The 11,371-nt window shown below is 37.4% G+C and overlaps 1 protein-coding gene across 1 annotated transcript; it reads left to right on the top strand.

Moving 5' to 3' along the window:
* Window positions 1–5,149: 5,149 nt before the first annotated feature.
* LOC147069012 (CD209 antigen-like protein D) lies at window positions 5,150–11,371 on the top strand. The gene is made up of 3 exons (XM_085951242.1): window positions 5,150–5,496; window positions 6,389–6,574; window positions 7,454–11,371. Exons 1-3 carry the CDS (start codon window positions 5,157–5,159, stop codon window positions 7,756–7,758), a joined length of 831 nt encoding a protein of 276 aa, XP_085807368.1. The 5' UTR covers window positions 5,150–5,156; the 3' UTR covers window positions 7,759–11,371.

Below are 11,371 nucleotides of genomic sequence, written 5' to 3' on the forward strand. Positions count from 1 at the left end.
TAATACATATTAACACTGATTAACAGTGTGTCAATTAATACATATTTGAACAGGATATTGTTATTTAAAAAAAAACTTCTTTCTTTGACCATGTCTGATGAGGGGAGGCCTGTATTAACAGATTTAGTTTTTACGAGAAATGGGTGCTAGCCATTTGCTCAAGCTATTAGGATCATAATCTGACTCTACATACATTGAATAAATAATATGTATACTTGCCAAGCCCAGGATTCGAACCTAGGACCCACGACGCTTAAGCCGCGCGGCCATCGTGGGTCAAAAATATAATATTACATTTAATATTAGCTTATTTGCTTTACATTACAGTTAATACTGTTTAGATTATCTCTAATTTAAAGGCACATACATCCAAGGCATATATAGCTAATTTTTAATAATTACCTTTGTTAATACATAATTAACTTCATAAAAATCCCTTCACAATAAATCCTTGATATAACTCTGGGGTTTCCAAAGTAATTTTTAGTTATGGTGTGAAATAAAAGGTAATAATAATGATTAAGTATAATAATATAATATGGTGTATTATCTTATTATAATGTAGTTATGTCTGTGTTTTTACAAGCATACACTGCGTATTTATTGTTTGGCGGTTGGTTACGTTTATATTTTTTGTTGTGACTTACCTATTCGCGGAGAAAGTGTTTCTGCTTAAATATTACAAATCGACGGACAGAAATCAGCATGTGGGTTTTTTAATATTCATTTATATCCGTCATACGACACGATTACCCGGTAACTTTCATAATATACAGCGCATTATTTACACAAATATAATAATTGCGTATAGGTCCCTATTTGTAAACATATTATTATGTACAAACATGTTAAAATTGAAAACGGTTAAATTTCATTATTAATGACCATCATACTATTGTACAGAGAGCATCATAATAATACATCATTCGGGGTCAATACACCGCTGGATGAAAAAGTTGCAAACGGTGGAGGTAGGCTGGATTCGATATAAATAATGCACACTAAACTTTGTCAGTTAGTCAGCATTCATTATCAGCGCATCTATTCTATACACAAGGCTGCTTTCTAGGGTAGGTTTGTATCGAAGTATTAGCACTTATCACAATAAGTTAGTTGTAATTGTTACAATAAGTGCTATGTTTTAAAAGCACCTTTTTTGGCTGTGGGAAATTTTAGAGCGAGATAGACAGTTTTGACTGTTTAGACGGCTAACTTATTGTAATTGTTACAATAAGTGCTAATACTTCGATACAAACCTACCCTAGATAGCTGCCGTAGTGGCCGAAAGCAGTCTTGTGTATAGAATAGATGCACAGAATGCAAACATAACACCATAAAAACTACTTACGAGAGTTTCAAAATTATTAATAAAAGTCTAGGTAAATTTATTATTTTATTTATTCTAGACCAGTAACTCGCCGCGAGTGCATGTGGACACATTAATGAGATCACCTGTACCTCGACCGCACGCGACAGTCGACACGGCGCGAGTGCGTGTGGACGGCTCAATAAAGTCACATGTACCTGGAATGCGCGCGAGTCCAGCGGCAAGGCCAAAGACTATAAATCGCAATGGGGAAGGGTGGAGGTAGACGTGGAGATACGGCAAAAAATTCACACTGAACTTAAAATTCTTAGTGGTCTAGGCTCTAGTCTTCATTTATACGACATCCGTGGTATTTTACATGGTCCACTCCTTGTGCTGGCGGACATCTTCGACTTCTCTTGTTTATTGACAACCATACGAGCTGTTTTTTGCATTTGCATACTATGTCCGCATGTTTTTTTATTATATACCTACCTACAAGATTCTATTATTGAAGTTATACTTCTTTTGGGGCGTTTGGTAGAGAGTGAAATTGAGAGCTGCGCGCGCACACCGTTACGAAAGTGCCCGACAGTATGAAGTTAGCTGCGAATCAGTCAGCTGTATACAAACGCAAGTTTGGTAGTAGAATTGTTCCGTTTTTAACAAATTTATTATTGTCGATCATTCGCAATTCCTTTCGTAAACAAACGATTAAACGTCAGAGTGATAGTTGTTACTTTAAAAATAAAAACCACGAGAAATAATTATATAATTTAGTAATATAAGTTAACGTGTATAGAAATAAACCAACGGCTCTCCAATAAGCGGCCCTTTTTCTTAAATGTGTAATTTAATAAAATGATTAAGAGCTAGTCGAATAATCTAGTTTATCACAAGTTTTGTTTTTGTTGTGTACACACACCGATTTTTTTTTTTATTAAAATAATATTGAACCAAGTGCGATTCTCTATCACACTTATTTCGCTTGCCGGGCAAGGACTCTGGGAGTAAAGATGTTAACAATTTATTAGGGTATTAAGGGCTTTGTTTATATAATTCATAATAATTTGTCTATTTTTTTCTTTTCTAGAATAATGTCAGTTGCAAATCGATTTAGCTGGCCATGCGTGATCGCACTGTGCATTTCAAACGTGCAGTCAATCTACGAAATGTCAAACACGTCAAGGTCTGCAGCCATATTGGCTTCGAGTGACAACCCTGCCGTGTGGACGGAAGAGGCCGGGCCCTGGAGTTCACTGCTCGAGAACTGGGCAATCGGAAGTAGCGGTGACCACAGGTTGGTAAAACATTTCTGCATAAATCGGTGAATAATTACAATTTAATTGCTTCCTAAGTGCAGACGCTTTCTCAAACAAACTTTAAATTTTGTCCGAATTGCATAGAAAACTTCTTCATCATTTTATAATGTAGGTACCTACAGCACTCTAGATTTTATGTAATATTTTATGTATTAATTTTATGAACCGGAGGGCTCAATAATTTTCCGAAAATATTAACACAGCTATCTAATTCGATGTAGGTAGGTGTATTTTATAAAAATAAATGGGTTAGGAAGTTTGTTATATGGCCTATCTAGCTTAAATTATTAAATTAATGGTACTGTTCGGTTAAAGCGGATACAGCGGAAAACGCATTTTGAAAATAGCCGATAAACTGGATTATTTGTTAGGTTAACCTAACCAAACCTAACCTAACCTAACCTAACTCAACCTAACCTAACCTAAACTAACCCAAACTAACAAATAATCCAGTTTATCGGCTATTTTCAAAATGCGTTTTCCGCTGTATCCGCTTTAACCGAACAGTACCAAATTAATTTTTTCACGAGACGGAGTGATAATTTTAGGGATTTCATGAACTGGAACGGCGCTCCGGTCCATTTGGAGCCCTGAATACCTATCCATCATTACTTTAATGAACTCGCTATCGCAAGCACCGTTTTATGCGTGAATGTCTTTTGTTGGACGCACTAGGACGCAGATTGACCACTTCTTATAGGGCGTGAAGCTATACTAGGAAGATTAGGCGCCGATATACAAAGCGACCACGAGTTACTCATTGGAAATGTCCGGGTAAAACTTAGTCGCCAGGCGAGGAATCCAAAATATCGACATCAAGAGGCCGCAAAATTCGGATCAGCTTTGAAACTGCTGTACGTGATAATTTACATAGATCGTATCTATAGGTACGCCTCGATGAGGTAGCATTGGAGCGTCATAAAGAGTGCCATTGTGTTGTGTTGTGTCGGCTCGTACAGACCATGCTACCAGAAAGAATGAGCAGCCAAAGTGGATGTATGACAAAACGCTGAGCCTGATGATGAGGATAAAAACCCCGACCGAACAGAGGACCGCTGTCTGACTACCAGACCGAAGACAGGGTAATCAAGCGATCCTTGCAAGCATGATTTATGTCACGGAAAATTGTAGCAGCAGAAAACGCAGCAAGCAGATAATAATATAGCACTAGAGAACTCTTCCGGATCAGCCGTGAAGTCTACTGCAAGCAAGCATCGACTTCCGGAGCCGTTCACGGTCCTAGTGTAGCGATTTGGAAGAATCATTTATGCGGAGCTGAACCACACGGGTACTTGCGGAAGCCTTACTTTTGGATATCTTCGAGCGACCGAAATTTCCGATTCCTCACCGACGATAAAATAGGCGGTGAAAGGGCACATGGGGAGACGGCATATATCCTGAATTCTTCAAGTACCTACGTCTGAGCGAATCCTACACCCGATGTTTCATCTGATGACAGATGTGTGGTAAGAAGAGGGCAGTCCAAGGAACTGGGTGAACGGTAAAATCATTTCGCTTCAAAAAAAGGAGACCGTCTTAGCTGCGACATTAAATTTACCAAGACATAACATCCTGTTGACGAGAACAAGGGACCTGATAATGCACGTCCTCAGGAAAAACCAGAGCGGTTTTTTTAAACCTGAATCGCGTGTGCGGACCAAATACACAACCTTCAATGTTTTCTCCAGCAGAGCTATGGGGCGCTATGGACTGAACAATCTGTTGGCCTGCTGCTTTGTGGATTATGAGAAGGCTTTCGACAGTCCGCACCATCCCTGCCTCTGGAGTGTACTAAGAGCATACGGGATCCCTCCCAAGATCGTCGCTATAATTAAATGCCTACATGGAAATAATGAATGCTGTATCAGCATTGGTAACACTATCACGGAATGGTTCGAGGTCACGACCGGAATCATCTTACTCCGTTTCTCTTCATCATCCTCTTTGACTTCATACAATAAAAGTCAATACCACCTGTCAGAGTGCTGCAGACGCCCGAAGAGAACTTCAACTGGCTTGTCTGCTCTTCAAGCTAAGCGGATTCCGGCATTCTGGAAGGTTGCTACCTAAATATTACCTATAAAGTGTACATATATAGCAGAGTTACGGGATGCTGGCGTGACCTGCAATGACGCAAGAAGACCGATGGCAGGGATTATTTTAGACGCCGTGTGGTGTTTAGTTGGTCCAGCAAAGTGACGAACATGGCTGAAGAAGAGAAAGAAGCATAATAGCGATATAAAATCTCATTAGATGAAAACCACTCCTCACTAAGGAGTCAGTACTTTATTGGCTGCAAGCCGTTTAATACCAATACGCCGTCCAATGAACGACCTCGAATGCTTTACGAACTGTTAAAAATTGTGTATGAATCAAATAATCTATGTGATTTTAGCTAAAGGCCTATCCTGGCATTGTATTGGCAGTGTTAGTAGGTACTGAGCCAACAAATTTAATAAACAACTCAATGTATTAGAGCGGTGTTTAAGTATAAAAACATCCTTTTATTTTTCAGACAAGAAAGGATAATGAAACTCCCCAACACGAGTGGATATTACATTTCAAATCGGGTCGACACAACTGCTGCGCCCCCTACGGTCTGGTCCCAAGAATACAACCCTCCCAAGGCTTCAGCTCCCGGGAAGATAGTGAACCAAAGACCGGCCCAATACAACAACCATCCGAAGCAGAAGCCAAATCCTGGACAGATCACCAACAATCCATCTAGGAAGGAAGTCTCGGAGACGGACTTGTATCTTCTGGGAGCCATCGAGAAGCTGGTGTACCGGGTGGACTTTATGGAGAAGAGGCTCAAGAAGGCGGAAGAGTTGATTTATTACATTATGGCAGGGAATAATAAAAATCCAGGTACATACGTATTTATTTTTGGTTTAATACTTTGGACGCTGAAGACGCACCTGGCGCGTAATGACCAGGCAGCCGATCGATGTAATTAACGTGCATTTTAAAGGTGGTAATTAAAAAAATCATTATCTAGTCAGCAGCGAATGAGTTGCAGGATTTAATTGAATTTTAAATTTTATTTAATGATTTTTGATGACGTGTATAAATGTTTTGAAAAAATACGTAATTTAAACTGATCGCTTAATTTTATGTCGTCAGTAAGTTTTTGAAGTTTCATTAAATTAGTGTGTTATTCATTAGTAGTAATATCGTATTATCTTCTTATTTCTCGTAAGTAGGTATACCTGACAAGTGTGTTCTTTTTATCAGATCTCCACAGCCTACCTCTTTCCAAAAGTCACCCTTCGCTACTGGTACATGTTCTATATATCGGATGACCTTGTATATTTTTCTAGCATACATAATTATTGTATATAGAAAAATAATCCATCGTTAACTCTAAATACCTAAATTATTGACTTACCAACTTTTGGAAGCTATCTTTTAACACTACAATGACAGTAGTATAATCAAACAATCACAAACACTCAGGGTTTGAGAAAATCACATAAATGTATTGTGACATCACCGGAATTGAGCCCGTAGCCCCTGAATGAGAAGCCAATGCCTTACTCACTAGACTACGAGGCCTACAAAACACATTATTATACCTACCATACATGTACACAAACGTAAAATTAAATTTAAATAATATATACTGCATGAGAGCTAGGCATTTCATTTTAATGAATACGATTCTGGCAACTTTGGTGAATAACAAAATTATTTTTAAATTTTAGTCAAATCAATGAAGCTAACAGACTATATTATTATGTAATATTCATCATTTTCCCAGAGCCATGTCCGAAGGACTTCACCAGAGCCGGGTCGAACTGCTATCATTTTGGAAATGTCAAAGAACAGAATTGGAAATTGGCCAGTGACACTTGCAAGGGAATGGGAGCCAATTTAGCAGAGATGGAAACAATTGAAGAGAATCAAGATATCGTGTCCTACATTCAAGCTAACGCACCACTAAGAGGTAACCGATAGCTTATACTGTAATAATAAAAATCTATTAAAACCACCTCCATTCTGTGGATGCCCATTTCATCTTCTTAGAATCGAACATGTTAAAAGGAAGAAAACGGTATCTACATAAAGATATTGTTCTGAAATATTCCTCATTCATGGTCTGTAAATGATAATTGTTTTGACTTAGCGCAATTGAGATGAAAGTGTTGTAAAAACAGTCGCACTCGGTTATTACAATCACGGATATAGCGAGATCTCGGATGTAACGAGGAAACATTCGTTGACATTTTAGTTTATGATTTTCTCCATACACTTATTCACTATTATAACGAGCTACTTATCGGTTATACCGAGCTATATGGTCAAAAGTGTTCTTAAAACTGTTAATGTGTCAATCATTTAAAAACATTTCGATCCTAAGCAATAAAATCCGATTGGACAGGATGCCGCCGGAATCGGATTACGTTTATGACACTAGTTAAGTGTCTAAGTACTTACGCAATTGGTGTTTTCGGCGACAATATTGAAAAAGTATACATGCATATGGTTGAAATTGCATGTAAAAAATCCAAGGTTTGTGAAGTCACTAGGTAACTACCAGCGCTCATTACAATAAACAACTTCTTTTGTAGTTTATGAATGCCATACTTGTTTCGGGGAAAAATTCTAATTGTGTATTTTTGTTTCAATTGCGACTTTTTGTGTTATGTGACCGCTCATTTAAAAATACCTATTCTCTGATATAACGAGTAACGCTTATAACGAGCAAATTCAGTCGGTCCCATCTTCCTCGTAATAACCAAGTTCGACTGTATGTATCTATTTTATAGTAGCTTGCTATGCAGTAGACGAAGATTTTATTTCTATGCAATTTAATTACTTTCAGGCAAAGACTACTGGACTGGCGGTCTAAACCCTGGACTATTGTGGATCTGGTCCAACTCTGCGAGACCAGTTACAACGGGAACCAAAGACGAGAGCCAGATTATCAGCAGTGCAACCAATCAGAAGGACCCGAACAACATTAAGGGCAACGGGAGATGCTTGAAGCTGGCGTACAGCCCGTCCTTGAGAACCTATTCTTATTTGGGCTTCGACTGTGCTGGGAGACAGTTTTATATTTGTGAAATTCTGGACAAAAGCCTTAGTAATCAGATTCAGAGAATATCCAAAGAATTGAAACTAGAATAATGTATTTGTTCTGTGGTGGCATGCAGATTATGCGCTACTTAGGGGCAGCATGTTAATACAATTAATATTTTCTACTGTAGACACCGGCTGCTGAAATAACTGTATCTACTACCTTTCCACGTCAATGAATGTTAACATAATAGTGCCTGTATACGTGCATCGATTTACTGGCACCAATATTGTGTATTTTAAACTATCGCGATAATAACTTACTGTTTACACGTAAAAGTGCTGGCTGTCTCTCCAATCTCATTCATCAAGCGTAAGTTAGACGCGATCTTGTCATTGTATAGTGCTATTTGACAGGTTCGTAGATAGTCAATAAACATCAAAATGTTGTGTGGTGTAGTTCATATTTAATAAAATTCAGATGTTTCTGAACTATTTTGATCCATGCTTGCAATCTTTTGTAATTTGCATGATAATGTGTTTACATGAGCATTTTGTTATGGCCGTGATCTAAGGATATTTAAGATTTCCATTGTATTCGTCTGATTGTCCAGACTGAATGAATAGCTTTAAAAAAAAATGAGACATCTTATTCCAGACGTAAAGATCTCTTCACATAGTTTTTGTATGTCGGTATTGTTTAGTTTATTTTTTGTATTACATTCGTCACTGTTCTGGCAGAAGACACTAATTTGAAAAAATGAAATATTGAGTTAGTACCAAAATGTTCCTTATTTCAAACTTTACCGTCTGGAAACCTTCTAAATAAATAAACAGTCTTTATTTTAAAGTCATCCTTTTTACGATTACTTAATAAACTCACATGATAGACCATTATTTCAAGCCTTTTAACAACTTCAAAGTCAAATTACTCAAAACTAGTATTCTCCAGTTAGTGTGTTCTGCCAGAACAGAGACGAATATCATAATTAAATTCATTTTCTTTTATGTTAGTTCTCCGTGCTTTTTTTTCCCATGGTACTTATTTTTTATTAACTTACGTTAACTCAGTAAACTCAGTCAAAGTTCACTTGAGAGTGAGAGACCTCAGTCTTGGGTAGCTCAAGGCGTAAAAAACTGGTGATGCTTCACATCAAACATAGAGCCTTGTGATAAATTTGATTAAGACCGAGTGTAGTGCGTGGTGGGTTGGTTTGGAGGGGTCATTGCTTGCGTCCACGCTGAACACATCCTCTGAGACTGCCGGCTGATGGGATCTAACCGAGCGGAGCTGTTTGCCATGGTCCGTCCACACACCCAATTGGCCACACCGGCTTAATATCAACCAAGGCCAACTTTAAGGCATTCGAAAAGTTTGCTGTGTCATATGGAGAATGGTATAATTCCGATCCCCCCTTAGATTCTTCACTTTCAACTCCTGACTCCTCTTTCGGCAGAGTTTCAGTACACGGGTTCAGAGGACTCTCCATGTCACTAAAGAGCAAGTCAAGGTTCTGTTTGGTTGCTACATCAGTTCTGTGCAGCTTCATTTTGGGACAAGGAAGTGTGGCATTAAAATCTTTTCATTCTGACTAGTTTATAGCATCATGGAAGGTAGCCGTGCACAAATCGCGGCTGCATATACATGGCGGGTGGAGATGGAGTAACTCAAATCATGTCCACAATATGTATATAATAAAATATAGTGGGTAAGTAAACAATAAATTTACAGAGTTTGGCCTACCTTGTGGGGCATTAAGTACGGCTTTTTCAATGAACTTTAAATATGCATTTCTATATTAAATAAATACATGGAAGTTAGATTTTTACAAAGTAACATACATTTAAGGGACCTAGGAACCCAGGAACACCAGTTTATCGGTTGACAGATGCAGTTAAGATGTTCTGACTAGCAATCTGATATGGGGAAAGTCCTGTATACAAACCCCAGTTTCGAGTGTTGATTTTAGATTACTTAAAAAACTTTATTTATTAATTATACAGTTCTAACTTAAGTAGAGGTGACCCTTATTCATCTCGACCCTGGTGAGTGTGAATCTATTGTATTGCGATTGATTGTTAATAATAATATTCCGCACTTATTTTAATATGCCATGTGCCAAGAATCGTCGTAAAGGTCATTTGACAGTTATCGACATTTTTTACATAATACATGCAGATAGGCCAAGCAGGGTTAACTATGTATGTAGATTCTTTTTTGCAACACAGAACAAAATGAAATGAATTTTTTCAACATTTATTTTGTTATTAATCAAAAAAAAAATACATTTTCATATTTTAAATTACTTTTGTTTTTCAAATCCTCTGTTGATCGCGAAATGTCATTTATTGTGAGTGTCCAAAACATATCCCCTGTGCCGTTTACCTGTATGTTGATAGCTGTTTCGGGTACAGACCCATCATCAGAGCACTTAGTTTTTAACTATACATTTTCTATGGATGTAGCGTAGCGTAGATAGTTGGTGGTAATACAATATAATGTTAATTCCCTAAGTTATTTAAAAATAGAGGCTTTTAAAATGTATGCCATAGTGTAGCCATATTATGTCATTTTAGATAATATTAATAATCCTGGGCAATCTTAATTTAGTGCACAAGTCATGATCATAATAATAGTTTCGGTGGGTGTTTTCACCACGCGGTAACAGAATACTGTCCTACTCTTTTCGTAGAAACTACACAGAGAATTGAAGTTTGAAATGACTTCACCAGGAAACTGGCTTACCCTACCGACTTTGGTATAAAAGCCTTCGGATCTCGAGTGTGAAGACATAAGGGATAAATTTAGATACATGTTCAAGAATATATTTTCAATAGTTACGCCCCATTAAACTTTGTTACATAAACAAAAAGTGCATTCAATATTTGTGTCGCTGAGTTTCAAAACCCGCTATAACACTTTTTTGAAATAATTAAGATATTATATATATCGTTGGATTCATTATTAAAATCTCTACATGAAAATTTTATCGCCTCTTTCAAAAGCCGCTACGATTAACTGTCATTTATGAAACAAAATCAATGTGTCTATCAAATCCCGCTATAACACTACTGAAACATTCAAAAACCTTTTTAGTTCAAAAAGTTTTTGTTGATTTTCTCAACATAATGAAAAAGTGTTATAGCGGGTTTTGAAACTCAGCGACACATTTGAGGAAAGTCGGCACGCTTTGTGTCCGGTGTCAAAACCTCGGTCCAGGGCAACTGGTTTTCACATTCATGTCTTATTAATCCATTCTGTCGGCATCACTTTCTTCACTCTCTGCTGGAAATTATGGTAGCTGTATCCAATTTGATTCCAGGAGTTGAGAAACTGTGTATTTAACAGGCATATTTGTTCGATTAGTTGGTGATTTTTAGGGGAAGATGAAAATATCTTTGTACACTGCGAGTGGTTAAAATAGTCTGTGTAATGCAGAAGTGAATATGGGTATTTACCTGAGAAACTGTATATCATTGTAAGAATAAATTAAATTATTATATTTTAATTCTAATATATTTTTATTAGTTAGAGAAATATTCGTGGGACCGCGCTATTGTGGGCCAAGACAAACCGTCGCTGTTAACCGGTTCTATGCCTTCAGCGAGTTTTCTTGCTCTATGAGGCCGCACATACAAATTTCGCGAGATATCTCGTCTGACTTTAAACTCAAATTACTAGCCACTGTCGATTGATTTTCATAATCTAAAAAATGAAACACAC

The sequence above is a fragment of the Rhyacophila brunnea genome, unplaced genomic scaffold (assembly GCF_057557595.1).
Source record: "Rhyacophila brunnea isolate RB1 unplaced genomic scaffold, BYU_Rbru_1.0 scaffold_24, whole genome shotgun sequence".
NCBI classification, from domain to species: Eukaryota; Metazoa; Arthropoda; class Insecta; order Trichoptera; family Rhyacophilidae; genus Rhyacophila; species Rhyacophila brunnea.

What these genes read in the sequence shown, in the direction of transcription:
- LOC147069012 (XM_085951242.1), top strand. Translation starts at nt 5,157, where the DNA reads ATGAAACTCCCCAACACGAGTGGATATTACATTTCAAATCGGGTCGAC. An exon ending in AGGGAATAATAAAAATCCAG is followed by an intron (nt 5,497 to 6,388) that starts GTACATACGTAT and finishes TCATTTTCCCAG; the next exon opens with AGCCATGTCCGAAGGACTTC. An exon ending in AGCTAACGCACCACTAAGAG is followed by an intron (nt 6,575 to 7,453) that starts GTAACCGATAGC and finishes AATTACTTTCAG; the next exon opens with GCAAAGACTACTGGACTGGC.